Here is a 21,529-nt window from a genome sequence, read left to right on the forward strand (position 1 = left end):
TCAGGTAAGCATAAATTATGTTTTCTTCTGTTAAGTGTGATCAGTCCACGGGTCATCATTACTTCTGGGATACCAATACCAAAGCAAAAGTACACGGATGACGGGAGGGATAGGCAGGCTCTTTATACAGAAGGAACCACTGCCTAAAGAACCTTTCTCCCAAAAATAGCCTCCGATGAAGCAAAAGTGTCAAATTTGTAAAATTTGGAAAAAGTATGAAGCGAAGACCAAGTTGCAGCCTTGCAAATCTGCTCAACAGAGGCCTCATTCTTGAAGGCCCAAGTGGAAGCCACAGCTCTAGTAGAATGAGCTGTAATTCTTTCAGGAGGCTGCTGTCCAGCAGTCTCATAAGCTAAACGAATTATGCTACGAAGCCAAAAAGAAAGAGAGGTAGCAGAAGCTTTTTGACCTCTCCTCTGCCCAGAGTAAACGACAAACAGAGAAGACGTTTGTCGAAATTCCTTAGTTGCCTGTAAGTAAAATTTTAGAGCACGGACTACATCCAGGTTGTGCAGTAGACGTTCCTTCTTCGAAGAAGGATTTGGGCACAAGGAAGGAACAACAATCTCTTGATTGATATTCCTGTTAGTAACTACCTTAGGTAAGAACCCAGGTTTAGTACGCAGAACTACCTTATCCGAATGAAAAATCAAATAAGGAGAATCACAATGTAAGGCTGATAATTCAGAGACTCTTCGAGCCGAGGAAATAGCCATTAAAAATAGAACTTTCCAAGATAACAACTTTATATCAATGGAATGAAGGGGTTCAAACGGAACGCCCTGTAAAACATTAAGAACAAGGTTTAAACTCCATGGTGGAGCAACAGTTTTAAACACAGGCTTAATCCTGGCCAAAGCCTGACAAAAAGCCTGGACGTCAGGAACTTCTGACAGACGTTTGTGTAACAGAATGGACAGAGCTGAGATCTGTCCCTTTAATGAACTAGCAGATAAACCCTTTTCTAAATCTTCTTGTAGAAAAGACAATATCCTAGGAATCCTAACCTTACTCCAAGAGTAACCTTTGGATTCACACCAATATAGGTATTTACGCCATATCTTATGGTAAATCTTTCTGGTAACAGGCTTCCTAGCCTGTATTAAGGTATCAATAACTGACTCAGAAAACCCACGTCTTGATAAAATCAAGCGTTCAATTTCCAAGCAGTCAGCTTCAGAGAAGTTAGATTTTGATGTTTGAAGGGACCCTGTATCAGAAGGTCCTGTTTCAGAGGTAGAGACCAAGGTGGACAGGATGACATGTCCACCAGGTCTGCATACCAAGTCCTGCGTGGCCACGCAGGAGCTATTAGAATCACTGATGCTCTCTCTTGTTTGATTCTGGCAATCAATCGAGGAAGCATCGGGAAGGGTGGAAACACGTAAGCCATCCTGAAGTCCCAAGGTGCTGTCAGGGCATCTATCAGGACTGCTCCTGGATCCCTGGATCTGGACCCGTAACGAGGAAGCTTGGCGTTCTGTCGAGACGCCATGAGATCTATCTCTGGTTTGCCCCAACGTCGAAGTATTTGGGCAAAGACCTCCGGATTGAGTTCCCACTCCCCCGGATGAAAAGTCTGACGACTTAAGAAATCCGCCTCCCAGTTCTCCACTCCCGGGATGTGGATTGCTGACAGATGGCAAGAGTGAGACTCTGCCCAGCGAATTATCTTTGATACTTCCATCATAGCTAGGGAGCTTCTTGTCCCTCCCTGATGGTTGATGTAAGCTACAGTCGTGATGTTGTCCGACTGAAACCTGATGAACCCCCGAGTTGTCAACTGGGGCCAAGCCAGGAGGGCATTGAGAACTGCTCTCAATTCCAGAATGTTTATTGGCAGGAGACTCTCCTCCTGACTCCATTGTCCCTGAGCCTTCAGAGAATTCCAGACGGCACCCCAACCTAGAAGGCTGGCGTCTGTTGTTACAATTGTCCAGTCTGGTCTGCTGAATGGCATCCCCCTGGACAGATGTGGCCGAGAAAGCCACCATAGAAGAGAATTTCTGGTCTCTTGATCCAGATTCAGAGAAGGGGATAAGTCTGAGTAATCCCCATTCCACTGACTTAGCATGCACAGTTGCAGTGGTCTGAGGTGTAAGCGTGCAAAGGGTACTATGTCCATTGCCGCTACCATTAAGCCGATTACCTCCATGCATTGAGCCACTGACGGGTGTTGAATGGAATGAAGGGTGCGGCAAGCACTTTGAAGTCTTGTTAGCCTGTCCTCTGTCAGGTAAATCTTCATTTCTACAGAATCTATAAGAGTCCCCAGGAAGGGAACTCTTGTGAGTGGAACGAGTGAACTTTTCTTTTCGTTCACCTTCCATCCATGTGACCTTAGAAATGCCAGTACTAACTCTGTATGAGACTTGGCAGTTTGAAAGCTTGAAGCTTGAATCAGAATGTCGTCTAGGTATGGAGCTACCGAGATTCCCCGCGGTCTTAGTACCGCCAGAAGAGCACCCAGAACCTTTGTGAAGATTCTTGGAGCTGTAGCCAATCCGAATGGAAGAGCCACAAACTGGTAATGCCTGTCTAGGAAGGCAAACCTTAGGTACCGGTAATGATCTTTGTGAATCGGTATGTGAAGGTAGGCATCTTTTAAATCTACAGTGGTCATGTACTGACCCTCTTGGATCATAGGTAAAATTGTCCGAATAGTCTCCATCTTGAACGATGGAACTCTTAGGAATTTGTTTAGGATCTTTAAGTCCAGGATTGGTCTGAAAGTTCCCTCTTTTTTGGGAACCACAAACAGATTTGAGTAAAACCCCTGTCCCTGTTCCGATCGTGGAACAGGATGGATTACTCCCATTAACAAGAGCTCTTGTACGCAGCGTAGAAACGCCTCTTTCTTTGTCTGGATTGTTGACAACCTTGACAGATGAAATCTCTCTCTTGGAGGAGAGTATTTGAAGTCCAGAAGGTATCCCTGAGATATTATCTCTAGCGCCCAGGGATCCTGGACATCTCTTGCCCAAGCCTGGGCGAAGAGAGAAAGTCTGCCCCCCACTAGATCCGATCCCGGATCGGGGGCCCTCAATTCATGCTGTTTTAGGGGCAGCAGCAGGTTTCCTGGTCTGCTTGCCCTTGTTCCAGGACTGGTTAGGTTTCCAGCCTTGTCTGTAGCGAGCAACAGCTCCTTCCTGTCTTGGTGCAGAGGAAGTTGATGCTGCTCCAGCTTTGAAATTACGAAAGTAACGAAAATTAGACTGTCTAGCCTTAGCTTTGGCTTTGTCCTGAGGCAGGGCATGGCCTTTACCTCCTGTAATGTCAGCGATAATCTCTTTCAACCCGGGCCCGAATAAGGTCTGCCCTTTGAAAGGTATATTAAGCAATTTAGACTTAGAAGTAACATCAGCTGACCAGGATTTTAGCCACAGCGCCCTGCGTGCCTGAATGGCGAATCCTGAATTCTTCGCCGTAAGTTTAGTAAGATGTACTACGGCCTCCGAAATGAATGAATTAGCTAGTTTAAGGACTCTAAGCCTGTCCGTAATGTCGTCCAGAGTAGCTGAACTAATGTTCTCTTCCAGAGACTCAATCCAGAATGCCGCTGCAGCCGTGATCGGCGCAATGCATGCAAGGGGTTGCAATATAAAACCTTGTTGAACAAACATTTTCTTAAGGTAACCCTCTAATTTTTTATCCATTGGATCTGAAAAAGCACAGCTATCCTCCACCGGGATAGTGGTACGCTTAGCTAAAGTAGAAACTGCTCCCTCCACCTTAGGGACCGTTTGCCATAAGTCCCGTGTGGTGGCGTCTATTGGAAACATTTTTCTAAATATCGGAGGGGGTGAGAACGGCACACCGGGTCTATCCCACTCCTTAGTAACAATTTCAGTAAGTCTCTTAGGTATAGGAAAAACCTCAGTACTCGCCGGTACCGCAAAATATTTATCCAACCTACACATTTTCTCTGGTATTGCAACTGTGTTACAATCATTCAGAGCCGCTAACACCTCCCCTAGTAATACACAGAGGTTTTCCAGCTTAAATTTAAAATTTGAAATATCTGAATCCAGTCTGTTTGGATCAGAACCGTCACCCACAGAATGAAGTTCTCCGTCCTCATGTTCTGCCACCTGTGACGCAGTGTCTGACATGGCCCTAATATTATCAGCGCACTCTGTTCTCACCCCAGAGTGATCACGCTTACCTCTTAGTTCTGGTAATTTAGCCAAAACTTCAGTCATAACAGTAGCCATATCCTGTAATGTGATTTGTAATGGCCGCCCAGATGTACTCGGCGCTACAATATCACGCACCTCCCGATCGGGAGATGCAGGTACTGACACGTGAGGCGAGTTAGTCGGCATAACTCTCCCCTCGTTGTTTGGTGAAATTTGTTCAATTTGTACAGATTGACTTTTATTTAAAGTAGCATCAATACAGTTAGTACATAAATTTCTATTGGGCTCCACTTTGGCATTGCAACAAATGACACAGGTATCATCCTCTGAATCAGACATGTTTAACACACTAGCAAATAAACTTGCAACTTGGAATACAATTCAATTAGAATAATATTAAAAACGTACTGTGCCTTTAAGAAGCACAGAAGATCTATGACAGTTGAAAATTAATAAATTGAAAACAGTTATAGTGTAAACAACACAACTTTAGCAAAGGTTTAATCCCATTAGCAAAGATAACAAATTCTGAAAGCAGGAAACAAATTACAGAATAAACGTTTTTTATCTCAGTCAACTATAATTCTCACAGCTCTGCTGAGAGAAATTACCTCCCTCAAAATAAGTTTTGAAGACCCCTGAGCTCTGTAGAGATGAACCGGATCATGCAGGAAATACAATGAGCTGCTGACTGAAATATTTGATGAGTAGCAAAAGCGCCAAAAAACGGCCCCTCCCCCTCACACACAGCAGTGAGAGAGAACAGAAACTGTCAGAAAAAAGATTAAGCAACTGCCAAGTGGAAAAAATAGTGCCCAAACATTTATTCACTCAGTACCTCAGCAAATGAAAACGATTTTACATTCCAGCAAAAACGTTAAACATAATTTCTAGTTATTAAACAGCTTTATGTAATTCTTACAGTGTAATTCTAGTGAAGTACCATTCCCCAGAATACTGAAGTGTAAAGTATACATACATGACATTATATCGGTATGGCAGGATTTTCTCATCAATTCCATTGTCAGAAAATAAAAGCTGCTACATACCTCTATGCAGATTCATCTGCCCGCTGTCCCCTGATCTGAAGTTTACCTCTCCTCAGATGGCCGAGAAACAGCAATATGATCTTAACTACTCCGGCTAAAATCATAGCAAAAACTCTGGTAGATTCTTCTTCAAACTCTGCCAGAGAGGTAATAACACACTCCGGTGCTATTTTAAAATAACAAACTTTTGATTGAAGATATAAAACTAAGTATAATCACCATAGTCCTCTCACACATCCTATCTAGTCGTTGGGTGCAAGAGAATGACTGGGAGTGACGTAGAGGGGAGGAGCTATATGCAGCTCTGCTGGGTGAATCCTCTTGCACTTCCTGTTGGGGAGGAGTAATATCCCAGAAGTAATGATGACCCGTGGACTGATCACACTTAACAGAAGAAATATGCCCCTCCCACCATGCACTCAAAGTCAGAGGGCCTTAAAAAACTATTCCTAGGAGTAAAATAACAGCCATGTGGAAAACTAGGCCCCAAATAAAGATTTATCACCTCAGTAAAAAACGTTCCTTATATATATAACGTTTCACATACTAAGCCATAATAGAAAGTAATATGAAAATTACACTTTACTGCAAGCATGATGCCAGTCGTTATTAAATCACTGCAATCAGGCTTACCTTAACTATATCAGGCACTGTCAGCATTTTCTAGTTCTTATCATCCTCTAGAAAAAAATATACTGAACATACCTCAGGGCAGTTCATTCTGCAGGCCGTTCTCCCAGCTGTAGTTTCCCCATACTCTTCAGTTATGTGTGAGAACAGCAGTGGACCTTAGTTACAACCTGCTAAGAGCATCAAAAACCTCAGGCAAATTCTTCTAATTTCTGCCTGAGGTAAAAAAAAAACAGTACACCGGCACCGTTTAAAAATAACAAACTTTTGATTGAAGATAAACTACACTAATTCACCACATCTCTCTAGCTACTTCCCTTGTCGAGAGCTGCAAGAGAATGACTGGAGGTGGCAGTTAGGGGAGGAGCTATATAGACAGCTCTGCTGTGGGTGATCCTCTTGCAGCTTCCTGTTGGGAAGGAGAATATCCCACAAGTAATGGATGAATCCGTGGACTGGATACACCTTACAAGAGAAATAATAATCTGTTCAGAACCAGCTCAGCAGCAAAGAACTACAATGCACAGAACTACAGTGCACAGAACTACAATGCACTGTTGCTAGACATGGCTGGTGAGCTAATCAGGAATGGTATTTACAGGTAGCCACCAATCACCAGCTGTGTCTGTTCAGAACCAGCTCGGCAGCAGCAAAGAACTACAATGCACAGAACTACAATGCAGTGTTGCTATTAAGCAAGACATGGCTGGTGAGAAAATAAGCTGTGTAGAACCAGCTCGGCAGCAAAATATAAATTATGTGTTTATCCTCTTTTAACCACACAGCTAAATGAAAGCATTTATACAATAATACAATGCTCTATGACAATGAAGCACATTATTTTTTGCATCATTATGTCCCTTTAAAACAACAGTAACATCATGTACATCATATATCTTTTTATTCTGCAGCACAACCAGTTTACTATTCTGCCCTGCATTTAAATAATTTATCATCTGTTTCATCCAATAAGGATCTATTACAGTGATATTGGGTAAAGTGGGGAAGCCCCTACACTCACTTTACAAACAAATGCAGGTTTACTAGGTTTCTAAGAAAAAATAAATAAAGTGTAAGACATAGTTAGGAACATGCAGTGGTGGTTCTACGGGGGAGTGCTGTTGTGTTAAGGAGGCGAAAAGGGGAAAAATGACTACTCCCTGCCACTGTCCTTTTAGACAGGCCACATCCCACAACTGCCCAACCACACCCACAGAGAGCCTGGCTCCACCCTCAGAACACATGTGACTCCGCCCCCTTGCACCGGTAACTACACCACCACCAGCCCTGTCCCCACCTGTGGAATACCCACAACTCCACCCAGTAGTGTTTGCTCCTCTCATAATAAGGTTTCTGGAACCGCCCATGGGAACATGTGCTGAAGTCTCTGCACATTGAGAGGCATGACCTGTAGGATTTCCCTCACATCCACACACAGAGATCATAACCTAGCAACAAATTGCAGCACTGGCTTTGGGGATGAATTTATTCTGAGAGCAGCATGATGTTGTACGGATACCTTTTCCTCAATCTTAACCTTCTTCAGGTCCAGTTCAGTTAATCTCTGAAGCATGAACAGCACAGACAGCCAATATTCTGGTTGTTCCTAGAAGAGATATGATTTGAAAGCTCTATTACATTATACATAGCTGAATAGCACAGTTAGCAGATAACAGAAGCTTTAACAGAAATTGTCAGGCTCCAGTAACAAGAATTAAACTTGTTGCAAAGAATCTATATATAAGATATATATTGTATTGTATAAGTGGTACATGATACAATATAAATCAATTAAAATAAAAGTACTAGATTAGAATCAAGTGGGTTATGCCCCTATCCCCCCTTACAGACAAGAACAGCGACTGCCAATAAATCTATAGCACTTGGAAAACATTTTTACTGTATGTCTCACAATCTGTCACTATTCATTGTGAGCCGCAGGCATGAAGCTGACAACTTTATTTTTATTTTCCCCGGCTTAAAGGACCATGAAAAGCCGCATAAATGTCCACAACACAATGCTTATCCCATACAGTTAGAGTGTGAAGGACTTTAAATAACCTACCTTATTCTACAACGTTTCATATCAAGTAAATTTGTTTTTTTTTGTGTGTTCATTACTCCTTATTTTGAATGCATCCATTAAACAAGTGATTAATAATGAGCAATTTCAATATTAAAGGAATAGTTTAGTCAAAATTAAACTTTCATGATTCAGACAGATCATGTAATTTTCAGCAACTTTCTAATTTACTCCTATTATCAATTCTTCTTTTTCTTGCTATCTTTATTTAAATGTAAGTTTAGAAGCCAACCCATTTTTGGTTCAGCACCTGGGTAGCTCTTGCTGATTGGTGGCTACATTTAGACACCAATCAGAAAGTGCTACCCAGGTTCTCAACCAAAAATGGGCCGGCTCCTATGCTTACATTCTTGATTTTTAAAATAAAGATACCAAGAGAATGAAGGACAATTGATAATAGGAGTAAATTAGACAGTTGCTTAAAATTGCATGCTCTATCTGAATCATAAAAGTTTAAATTTTAACTAGACTATTCATTAAATATTGGCACTGCGCGCTCCCATACGCATGCACATTTTACCCGGCAGTTAGACGCATGCGCATTTGATGGGATTGTTAGAGACAATGAGAAAAAGTAATGTCGGAAACTACATTTACAGTGCTGTCTGAAAATTAGTATTGTGCATGTGCATGTGCATGTAATGTGTGTGGTACTGATATTGCCTATTCTGATAGATGTCATAGGAGTGCATAATTAGTAAAAAAAAAAAAAAAAAGAGCGCTTGGAAACCATTAACTATTTAGATTAATTATGCAAGCAAACAGCAATAATTAGATAAATGCAGTGATTTGCTTAAAGTGATGGTAAATCCAATGTTTAAAAAACGCTAGGATTAACCATCACTAAAAATAAACTGTAGTTTCAGTCATCAGTTATTAAAAAAAGGAGCTAAACTCACTTTTTATGTGCCGCGGCAGCTCTAAAGTCAGCGCCTCCAGCCGCCCACGGAACAGCACTCTTAACCAATGAGGAGACGTTTCCACCTCTAAACCAATAGCCGTGCTTGTCATATGACAGTGTTCTGTATGCGAGCACGGCTATTGGTTTAGAGGTAGAACCGTCATCTCATTGGTAAAGAGCGCGGTGCCGTGGGAAGCTTGAGGCTCTGACTTTAGCGAGCTATTGCGGCACAGAAAAGGTGAGTTTAACACCTTTTTTTTAGTAACTGATGACTGAAACAACAGTTTATTTTCAGTGATGGTAAATCCTAGCGTTTTTTTAATGCTCAGATTTACCATCAGTTGAATTGTTTGTATAAAGGTAAACATTCCTATGATTAAAAAAATATATTTGTTTTTCATGTCCCTTTAAGGCTGTAAAGCTTTCATCACCCAGATGATCAGACCAAGGGAATGTCGTATGCTTCTAGGCCTTATATTTAAACCCATATTGGGACTGGCACTGCTGACTGGACCAACAGTGTTCTGCAGCTCCTGGGCAGTACTGTAACTATGTGTTTAACCCATTTTCAGGGGTATCGTTTCTTTGAGGTAAACTAATTGAATTATTTTAAATCCATGAATAAGTCTTTCTTATCCGTGTTTACAGAGAGTCACAGGACTTGATTATATTGCAGTTGTAATGTTTTCTAGTTGGTAGCGGCAACAAAAATGTTTATTAATGGGACAGTAAAGGTCTTGAGTTTTTTAATAAAATGGTTATTTATGTGCAATGAAACAACTTTGCAATATAATTTCATTATTTACTTTGTCCCCTTTTCATATAATTTAACTCTGAAAACTGAGCAATTTCTAATTCTCAGAAAGTGAAATGCACCTGCTGACTTCTCAAGGCTAACCCTGCTGCACATCTGTCAGTAATTGACTTTATTAGGTAACAACTGCAAAACAATGCATTTTATATTAACTTTATGAACATGGTTGGCCTTGTTGTCTGTGGCAGAAACCCAGATTAACTCCTCCAAATAAGGCAAATGGTTGATCGAGTTTTCCTATTTAAAAATAATTGCAGTAAAAAGGATCTTGATTTGTTTTATAAACATTTAGATTTGGCTATTTTCTTCTAGCAACACAACAGTCATGTCTTGTAATTACAAGGCGATTACTGATTTTACATAATACGGGGTAGGTTAGGTTACAAGTGGGGCGGGATTTTGCATGTGCCGGTATTACTCAGTGGATAGCAAATATTGCTTTTGTGAAAGTGATATTTTGTGCTCCACTTGTAATCTTGCCCTAAATATAATATAAGTTCTAATGATGGAGTTGATGATGCCAGTGTCACACAACTTGAGCAGCTGTTGAGCAATTACAAGAGAGGAAGGTGCGTTTGTGTGGCAGATTATTATTACCAGTAAAAATCTCTTCCCTTATTGGATGGTCACTAACCTGAAGTGGGTTTTTTACAAGATTTAGCACGTGCAGCAACGGAAGTTCTTCAATGTACGATATTTCACTGATCTCACAAATCTGTACAAACATTAAAACCAGAGACATCATTCAGAAGATAATTAAAGGGATATGGAACCCAAAATGTTTCTTTTGTGATTCAGACAGAACATTTAAAAAAAACACAATTTATGCTTACCTGATAAATGTATTTCTCTTGTGGTGTATCCAGTCCACGGAACATCCATTACTTGTGGGATATTCTCCTTCCTGTTGGGAAGGAGAATATCCCACAAGTAATGGATGTTCCGTGGACTGGATACACCTTATAAGAGAAAGTTTCAAATTTATTTCTATTATCAAATTCGCGTTGTTCCTATTATATTCTGTTTTGAGGAGATACCTAGGTAGGCATCTGTAGCACTACATGGTAGGAAACAGTGCTGCCCTCTAGTGCTTGCTAATGGATGACATTCTTGCAAAACTGCTGCCACATAGTGCTACAAAAAAAATGGGCCGACTCCTAAGCTTACGTCCCTGCTTTTCAACAAAAGATACAAAGAGAACGAATAACAATTGATAATAGAAGTAAATTAGAAAGTGGTTTAAAATCCCAGCTCTGTCTGAATCATGAAAGAAAACATTTTAAGTTACAAAACGCAGTGAAGTTTTTCAATTACAAAAACAAAACGTGGCGCACAGGGTGTAAAAAATATCCATATACAGATGATTCCAACTTTATTCATTTTTTACTCATCAGCTGTTTATGGTGAGAGCGTCTAAACGCAATTACAGAAATGAAATGCTGCCGCTTCATTTTTACAAAAATTCCTAGAGAGGGAAGCTTTAGGGAGAACATCGCCACGTTCTCCCTTCGGTACACATCTATCATACGCATCCATTTCTAGTTTGAACCGTAGAAAACTCCAGCAACCAATAGGTGAGCAGGAAACGCTGAGGGTTTGCAACCATACAGGCCACAGTCACCATGTGTTCAATGCCTCAACCGTAAAGGGATAGGAAAGTGAAATGAAAGTTGCGTGATTCAGACAGAGCCGGTCATTTTAAGGAACTTTTTAAATTTATTCTATTTTCAAATGTGCTTCGTTCTCTTGGTATCCCTTGTTGAAAAATAATATGCACATATCATACACCAGTGGTAGCTAGCTGCTGATTGGTGCCTGCACACATTTGTCTCTTGTGATTGGCTGACTAGATGCATTTAGCTGGCTGCCAGTAGTGCAATGCTGCTCCTTCAGCAAAGGATAGCAAGAGAATGAAGCACATGTTATAATAGAAGTAAAATGGAAAGTTGTTTAAAATTGTATGTTCCATCCGAATCATGAAAATCAAGAAAATGTTGGGGTTTCCGGTCCCTTTAAAGGGACATTCTAGTTCAAATATAAAAAGGCACATGCGTGTATTTCAATTTCCACTAGAATTTATTTGTATTTGTTACTCCTTTGTATTAGTAAAAAACAAACAAACAATCTGTTACGACGACCAGCGGTACATATGGGGGTAGGTTGTGTGCACTCCCTCGCTAGCGCCTGCACAGATAACTGGAGCACATAATAGTAACCAACCCGTACTTCATTGTCTTCCAGATGAAGATTTTGCAGAAGGTCCAACCCCTCCAAACCTTCCAGGCTGGAGATCCGGTTCCCAGACAGGTCCAGTGTTTGCAGGTTTTTCAAATTGTCTAAGCCAGAGATGTTTTTAATCTGGTTGGAACCCTAGAACAGTAAAACCAAGAAGAATAAACTAGCAATAAAATGATATATTTAAGTAGAGCTACGCCGGCTGGTGCTAATGACTAAAGGCATATGAGACCCTATTTGTGTGATTCAGACAGAACATGCAATATAAAAAAAGTTTCCAATTTATTTCTATGATCAAATTTGCTTCATTCCCATGATATTCTTTGTTGAAGAGATACCTAGGCTGGAGCACTACAGGGCAGGAAATAGTGCTGCCCTCTAGTGCTTTTGTAAATGAATAACATTACTGCAAAACTGCTGCAATATAGTGCTCCAGACTCATGCATGCTCCTGAGCTTATCTCCCTGCTTTTCAACAAAAGATACCAAGAGAATGAAGACAATTTGATAATATAAGTAAATAAGAAAGTTGTTTAACATTGCATGTTTTATCTGAATCATGAAAGAAAAAAAAAATGGGTACAAATGGGAATCTCTTCCGTTCCATTAGAAGCGCAGTGTGAGTGCTTTGTACAAACGCATTCCAATACTTTTGAAAACCATCAGGAAAAAAAAACAGATATTGGGTGGCCCAGCGGCTTTGCACCATTTTAACTTCGTGAATACTTTGCATTGAGAGAATGTTACAGGGTTATTTCAATACATAATGAACACAGATTGAGCAGCGTTTCCTATGATATTTAGAATTCTGTAACTCAGCAGCCTGGAGCTTTTGAAAACCTAAACTGAACAGCATATCTTGTCTGTTTTTAATAATATGATCATTAGACTGTTCATTTATGATTGTTATAAAGCAACTGTGTAATTATATTATATTTACTCAAAATACTATGAAACTGTAGAGAAGTAAAAAAAACTGTAGTTTAAACACATTAGGTTGTCTTAACCAATACTGATTTATTTTCTTAAGTCGCTGATTAAATTGTCTGCATTTCCAACTCTAAAGGTCTTTAAGGATAATGGTAAATCCTTAACGATTTATTTCTTCTAAATTGTAGAGATGTAAATAGAGCTATAACTCTCAATAACGTCCCTTTTTGGTTACTATAAGCCTCAAATTACTAGCTTCATTACCAAATTTAGTCCAGTTAGTGACAATCATGTTTGTAATGGTTATATGGAGACCTTATGTGGCTCCTTATGTTAGCTCTTTTGACCAAAGGTTGAGTATGAAGTATTATAGAATACTAATTTCTCTAAACTTTAGTAGAGCATGAAGTCCCTAGTATATCACTGCCCTATTGCTTGAGATATAGGGGCCTATTTATTAAAGGTCTTGCGGACCTGATCCGACAGTGCGGATCAGGTCCGCAAGACCTCGCAGAATGCGGAGAGCAATATGCTCTCCGCATTTAACATTGCACCAGCAATGCAACGCCACCCCCTGCTGACTCGCAACCAATCGTCCGCCAGCAGGGAGCTGTCAATCAACCCGATCGTACTCGATCGTGTTGATTTCCGGCGATTCCTGTCCGCCTGCTTTAGACCGCTGCTTCATAACTTGTGTTTCTGGCGAGTCTGAAGACTCGCCAGAAACACAGGCCCACAAGCTCCATACGGAGCTTGATAAATGGGCCCCATAGTTTCTGTAATGTTGGACTTGATTGATCTCTGTGCTGTGCTCTAAAAAGCCAATTATGTATGCACATGCTCCCCTTGACCTGTTGTCAGCGGCGGGACGACAGGTTTGATACTATTGTTTAGGACTTGCATGGTTGGTCCGTCACCCTTTAGGGATCTTATCTAATCTCTCCTATATGTCCTATATGCTCACATGCTCTCAGTGGCTTTTTTAAAAATCTACTATAGTGTATCGCAACAAAAATAAATGTATAGAAAGTTTTATTATTACTCTAACAGGATAATTTAACTGGCAAATAGATAGTATGTCTTAGACTCTATACTACAAAGAGTACTTAAGGTTAATTAAAAATAGTAAGCTTACATTTATTTGGCTTGATATTTAATTCCAAGTTTATTCTTTACTTATTCTGCTATAATAAACTATACTACCCCAATGTTCTGTAATGCTAGTGCTTAGGGTTCAAGAGAGGCCTTAATGAGAGATTATGCTTTATATTTGTTACTGTTATTCAGGTACCATTTTAACAACCTTTAGTCTGTCCTTAGATATGCAGGTTATATTTAAACTTTACAGTTTAACTGATTAGGCTCTATAGTAGAACTATGTATTTTCCATTGTGTCTTCATGTACTCGTATATTTTATTCTGCCACTATTGTGCAGTTTCTATTTTGATAACCTGTATCTTTACTTTTAATGACCAAGGTGTATTTTCTTTCCTTTGTATAACTGATCAAGATCTGTAGTAGAATTTATTTTTGGTATTATGTCTATATGTAGCTGTAATCCTTGCATGTGGTCAATAAAATTAATATTGAAACTAAAAGCATCCTTCACTTATTTCTGTTTGAGCAATTACCTTTCTCAACTACATATTTAAAACCAATCATACGGAGCGTTTTACTGAGCGTTTTCTGCACCCATTCACAGTTACATATACGTACCAGGCATAGTGTTTTGATTGGTAAACTCCCGAAGTCACAGATGCTGCTGATTTGGTTGTGAGACAAGTTAAGGTGTGAGAGGCTGCGGCAATTTTCCAATCCTTTGATCTCTGTTATTTTATTATCTGTAAAGCAGGACTTAAGGAGTTAACATTTTTATGTTCATTTCTGATTTGCTGAGGCCCACAAATATTTCATATGGATATATCACGTTTATCCGTCTATGGGCTAGATTATGAGTGAAGCCCTAACAGATAGGCACAAGTGAAAAGGGGTTTATCGCGAGTGTTTGTGGCATTGGGATTTTCACTCGTAATACAGATATACACCCCTCACATTTTTGTAAATATTTTATTATATCTTTTCATGTGACAACACTGAAGAAAGGACACTTTGCTACAATGTAAAGTAGTGAGTGTACAGTCTGTATAACCGTGCACATTTGCTGTACCCTAAAAATAACTCAACACACAGCCATAATGTCTAAACCATTGGCAATAAAAGTGAGTACACCCCTAAGTGGAAATGTCAAATTGGGCCCAATTAGCCATTTTCCCTCTCCGGTGTCATGTGACTTGTTAGTGTTAAAAGGTCTCAGGTGTGAATGGGGAGCAGGTATGTTAAATTTGGTGTTATCGCTCTCACACTCTCTCATACTGGTCACTGGAAGTTCAACATGGCACCTCATGGCAAAGATCTCTCTGAGGATCTAAAAAAAAGAATTGTTGCTCTACATAAAGATGGCCTAGGCTATAAGAAGATTGCCAAGACCCTGAAACTGAGCTGCAGCACGGTGGGCAAGACCATACAGCAGTTTTACAGTACAGGTTCCACTCAGAACAGGCCACGCCATGGTCGATCAAAGAAGTTGAGTGCACGCATATCCAGAGGTTGTCTTTGGGAAATAGACGTATGAGTGCTCCCAGCATTGCGGCAGAGGTTGAAGGGGTGTGTAGGTCAGCCTGTCAGTGCTCAGACCATACACTGTACACTGCATAAAATTGGTCTGCATGGCTGTCGTCCAGAAGGAAGCCTCTTCTAAAGATGATGCACAAGAAAGCCTGCAAACAGTTTGTTGAAGACAAGCAAACTAAGGAAATGGATTACTGGAACCATGTCCTGTGGTCCGATGAAACCATAATAAATTTATTTGGTTCAGATGGTGTCAAGCATGTGTGGCGGCAACCAGGTGAGGAGTACTAAAACAAGTGTGTCTTGCCTATAGTCAAGCATGGTGGTGGGAGTATCATGGTCTGGGCCTGCATGAGTGCTGCCGGCACTGGGAAGCTACAGTTCATTAAGGAAACCATGAATGCCAACATGTACTGTGACATACTGAAGCAGAGCATGATCCCCTCCCTTCGGAGACTGGGCCGCAGGGCAGTATTCCAACATGATAATGACCTCAAACACACCTCCAAGACGACCATCGCCTTGCTAAAGAAGCTGAGGGTAAAGTTGATGGACTGGCCAAGCATGTCTCCAGACCTAAACCCTATTGAGCATCTGTGGGGCATCTTAAAGCGGAAGGTGGGGGAGCGCAAGGTCTCTAACATTCATCAGCTCCATGATGTTGTCATGGAGCAGTGGAAAAGGACTGCAGTGGCAACCTGTGAAACTCTGGTGAACTCCATGCCCAAGAGGGTTAAGGCAGTGCTGGAAAATAATGGTGGCCACACAAAATATTGAAATTTTTGGCCCAATTTGGATATTTCCACATAGGGGTGTACTCACTTTTGTTGGCAAACGGTTTAGACATTAATGGCTGTGTGTTGAGTTATTTTTAGGGGACAGCAAATTTACACTGTTATACAGGCTGTACACTCACTACTTTACATTGTAGCAAAGTGTCATCTCTTCAGTGTTGTCACATGAAAAGGTATAATAGAATATTTACAAAAATGTGAGGGGTGTACTCACTTTTGTGGGATACTGTATATTGATATATGTATTTATGAATAAATAGAACATATTCTTCTATGTGAAGAACATTGGCTTAGCGCACTTGAGAACATGCGATCGGGTTCACGCACAAATAGGGTGTCTATTCAACTTTTTTACTCCATTGACTTCTATGAGTGAACAGGTTATCGAGCGGGCTATGTTGTAAGTTCGGCTTTTTGTGCACATCGGGTTAGTGTGCGTGCAAAAACAGTTTACTTTTAACTTGTAATACAAGCGCAACCTGATGTGTGCAAAAAGCTTACTTCTAGCACAGTTAGCGCTCGAGCGGGAGCATTAAATATCGCTCCACTTTTAATCTGGTCCTAAATAAGTTGTGTTCAAATATACTAATCTATATAATCTAATGAACAACTTCCTAACACTTGGGGACTGTGGGTCAATATTCTTGAAGCCTTAAGGGCCACATATAGATTTCTGACTATTAAGCCCCCAAATAATAATACACTAAAAATGTCCAGTGGCCCCCGGGGATATAGGTAAGGGTAGCAGTGTAGCCTCTAGTTGCTGTTCTCCCCTATAGAGGGCTCGAGTTTTGGCCACCCTAAAGCACACAGTTTTAGTTTTGCCTTTTCCAGGGGCCACAAAAACCATGAAACACATTCTTAGCTTCACTTTTTCCCAAGGGCCGCATGAGACCCTTGGGCCACCAGTTGGTCATGCCTACCATATATAGATGAGACTTGTTCTCACTATTGAAGATGGATTTCTGGGTTTAGAGACCCCAGTGATAATTACTACACATTAAATGACCCATGTCTAGCTTGCTTTTATTTTAAATAAATACGATAGTTATTACACCACATTTTTACACTATAACACTGCATTCTCCTAAGGAGTTTCTTAAAGGGGTAATAAAGTCATTTTTCATACGTGCTTCAAAAATCAATCACTGCTTTGCAAAAGCTCTGCATACAAAATAAATGTATTTTAAAGCATTTAAAACTGGTAAAAAAAACTGTTAAAGGGACAGTCTAGTTAAAAATTAAAACTGTCATGATTCAGATAGGGCATGCAATTCTAAACAACTTTCCAATTCACTTTTATCATCAAATTTGCTTTGTTCTCTTGGTATTCTTAGTTGAAAGCTAAACCTAGGTAGGCTCATATGCTAATTTCTATGCCCTTGAAGGCCGCCTCTTAACTGAATGCATTCAACTGTTTTTCACAGCTAGAGTTCGTTAGTTTATGTGTGCCATATAGATAACATTGTGCTCACACCCGTAGAGCTACATATGAAACGGCACTGATTGGCTAAAATGCAAGTCTGTCAAAAGAACTGAGATAAGGAGGCAGTTTGCAGAGGCTTAGATAAGGTAATCACTGAGGTAAAAAGTGTATTAATATAACCATGTTGGTTGTGCAAAACTGGGGAATGGGTAATAAAGGGATTATCTATATTTGTAAACAATAATAATTCTGGAGTAGACTGTCCCTTTAAGTGTCCATTGAATGCATTCAGCCAGGCAAAATACAGAATAAATGTGTATTGCAAAGCTTTCTATTATGTATAAATTAAACATGTGACAGGAAACTAAAGTTTGAATTTACTGTTGTCATACTCTTGCCTACACATGGCCCTAAATTGGAGATTTAAGCAGGATACTGCATCATGTGGTCACATTTATCTCCCAAAAAATGTAATATTTCTTTACCACACACCAGTCCTACAGAGGATATTCAGAGCAGTTGCTATGTGTGAATTTGAGACCATCTGCATATTATATCTGGGTATTGTTACCAGCCATCCGCATCTGTTTTATATCTCATTTTACACTTTCATGCACGGCACATTCCAAAATGAAATAATACGGGAGGGGGGAGGGGGGCAACCACTCTAAAATTTTTGCTTCTCTCAACTTGTTTACCAATTATCTCACCTTTAGACTATAAGCTTAGATGGCCACTAAACTCAAAATTGAAGTTTCCTGATACACGTAAAGCATGCAATTTAACACCTTAGTGACCAGACCATTTTTCAATTGTCTTACCCTTAAAGTGAATGTAAATTTTGATGCTAAAGTGCCCGTTTTTTTAAAATTAGATTAAAAACGGGCACTTTAATTCATCAACATTTACATTTCACTCCTGTTGTGAAAAAAAAACTTACCTTTTAATCTTGACAGCTGCTCCAGCTTCCTCCGGCTGTCGTAAGCCATTTCTGATGTCAGAAATGATGGATGGGTCATTCTCCAATCACGGCTTTCCCCCCCTGGGGGAATCAGTGTCTGATTCAATGCCGTGATTGGAGGAAGCCGGATTCCTCATTTTAGACCCAGGAAGAGGATTTGCGACGGGTGGAGGAAGCTGGATAGGCTGTCAAGATTAAAAGGTAATTTTTTTTTCACAACACAAGTGAAATGTAAATTTTGATGAATTCAAGTGCCCCTGTTTTTAATCAAATTTTTAAAAACCGGGCATTTTAGCATCAAAATTTACATTCACTTTAAGGACCAGGGATATTTTTACATTTCTGCGGTGTTTGTGTTTAGCTGTAATTTTCCTCTTACTCATTTACTGTACCCACACATATTATATACCGTTTTTCTTTCCATTAAATGGACTTTCTAAAGATACCATTATTTACATCATATCATATAATTTACTATAAAAAAATTATACAATATGATTAAAACAATGGAAAAAACACGCTTTTTCTAACTTTGACCCCCAAAATCTGTTACACATCTAAAACACCAAAAAACACCAATGCTAAATATGTTCTAAATTTTGCCCTGAGTTTAGAAATACCCAATGTTTACATGTTCTTTGCTTTTTTTGCAAGTTATAGGGCAATAAGTACAAGTAGCACTTTGCTATTTCCAAACCATTTTTTTTTTTTTCAAAATTAGCGCTAGTTACATTGTAACACTGATATCTGTCAGGAATCCCTGAATATCCCTTGACATGTATATATTTTATTTTTAGTAGACAACCTAAAGTATTGATCTAGGCCCATTTTGGTATATTTCATGCCACCATTTCACCGCCAAATGCGATCAAATAAAAAAAACAAAAAACTTTTCACTACCTTTTTCACAAACTTTAGGTTTCTCACTGAAATTATTTACAAACAGCTTGTGCAATTATGGCACAAATTGTTGTAAATGATTCTCTGGGATCCCCTTTGTTCAGAAATAGCAGACATATATGGCTTTGGCATTACTTTTTGGTAATTAGAAGGCCTCTAAATGTCACTGCGCACCACACGTGTATTATGCCCAGCAGTGAAGGGGTTAATTAGGTAGCTTGTAGGGAGCTTGTAAGGGTAATTTTAGCTTTAGTGTAGTGTAGTAGAGAACCCAAAGTATTGATCTAGGCCCATTTTGGTATATTTCATGCCACCATTTTACCGCCAAATGCGATCAAATAAAAAAAATTGTTCACTTTTTTTCACTTAATTTAGGATTCTCACTGAAATTATTTACAAACCGCTTGTGCAATTATGGCACAAATGGTTGTAAATGCTTCTCTGGGATCCCCTTTGTTCAGAAATAGCAGACATATATGGCTTTGGAATTGCTTTTTGGTAATTAGAAGGCCGCTAAATGCTGCTGTGCACCACAGTTGTATTATGCCCAGCAGTTAAGGGGTTAATTTTAGCTTTAGTGTAGAGATCAGCCTCCCACATCACACACCCTGATCCTTCCCTGACCCCCCTCAAACAGCTCTCTTCCCTCCCCCACCTCACAATTGTCACGATGGGCCGCCCATCGGCCTCCCTGCTATGGCTCCCACCGACCAACGATCATCACCATCGCTGGCCAATACAGAGAGGGCCACTGAGCGGGTCTGGTATTCCCTCAGAGCGTATCTGGGCAGCTGTCTAGTCACAGCCTGGCCAGACTGCACCATTACACTCAATGTAGCTTGCTCCTGCTCTGTCTGACAGCGGGAGCGAGTTACAATGAGTGTAATGGCGCAGTCAGGCTGGGCTGTGACTAGACAGCTGCCCAGATGCGCTCTGAGGGAAAACCAGACCCGCTCAGTACAGCACAGAGGGCGGGTCTGAAAAACCCTCTTTTTTTAATAAAAATTCACAGGCAATATTATGTTATGTTACATAAAGCTAGCACTAATATAATGTTATATAATTCTGCACTTTGAGCAGAATTATATAACATTATTTTCTAGGTTTAAAAAACTTTCCACACTTTCTAAGACTCTCCTCCTACTGAGAAAGTGCAAACGTGGACAGTGTATACGCATAAACAATTTGTGATTGGCTGATAACTGTCACATGACACAGGGGGAGATAAAATTGGAATAACTTTGAAATTTGCCAGAAAATATTATACTGCTCATTTCAAATTAAAAGGAAGAGATAATGATTTGTCTTTTTATTGCGTATTTATCAGGTATTCCGTTCTACTGTATTTAGTCGTTATTTAAAAGCCTTTCTACTTACAGTGCAGTGTAGATAAGTTTGAATAAATACTAAACAGTATTGTCATTGTCACAGATCTGGAATGTCTCCCTGCAATGGCAGTGTGTGAAATGTTAATTTATAAATAAAACATAATAATCACATAAAAAAATGCTGATACATTAAAGGGACATTCCGGTCAAAATGTAAATGCACATAGATTAATTACATCTTTGAATAGAAACATATTTGCAATATATGTGTATTGCCAAAAAAGCTTCTAGTAAAAGCTATCACTATTTTAGCGTTAGCATTTTTCTCTGCATGTGCATGCGAGTCATAGCTAGATATTCTCCGTGCACCAGCATTTTATATACTGCAGTGGCTCAGAGCACCAGTGGAGCTTGTATCATGCCAGCAATTAACAAATTGAGTCATTACCAGATGATACAAGCACCTTAGGCTGTCTGAGTAAGTTGTGTGTATAAAATACTGGTGCACGGTGCATACTTAAATACACTTTTGAAAAAGGTATGTCTTTAATTAGAAGCATTTTTGTTAATACATGTATATTACAAAAATGCTTCTATTCAAAGCTGAAATCCATCCATGTGGATTTCAACTTTCGCTGGAATGTCCCTTTAATATTTTAATGAATTATCTATTTTACTTCCCTATTACCTTTGCTCAACAAAAAAGGAATT

The 21,529-nt window shown here is 39.8% G+C and overlaps 1 protein-coding gene across 1 annotated transcript in view; it reads right to left on the reverse strand.

Annotated features, from left to right (window-relative positions):
• The window catches only part of LRGUK (leucine rich repeats and guanylate kinase domain containing), a 208,160-nt gene that overhangs the window by 143,685 nt on the left and 42,946 nt on the right, over positions 1–21,529 (reverse strand). The window contains exons 6-9 of the mRNA XM_053716389.1: positions 14,498–14,622; positions 11,843–11,986; positions 10,251–10,331; positions 7,338–7,424 (exon numbers count right to left, since the gene is read on the reverse strand). Of these exons, the coding sequence (XP_053572364.1) occupies positions 7,338–7,424; positions 10,251–10,331; positions 11,843–11,986; positions 14,498–14,622 (437 nt within the window). The remainder of the gene's footprint in view (positions 1–7,337; positions 7,425–10,250; positions 10,332–11,842; positions 11,987–14,497; positions 14,623–21,529) is intronic.

Source organism: Bombina bombina, chromosome 6 (assembly GCF_027579735.1).
Source record: "Bombina bombina isolate aBomBom1 chromosome 6, aBomBom1.pri, whole genome shotgun sequence".
NCBI classification, from domain to species: Eukaryota; Metazoa; Chordata; class Amphibia; order Anura; family Bombinatoridae; genus Bombina; species Bombina bombina.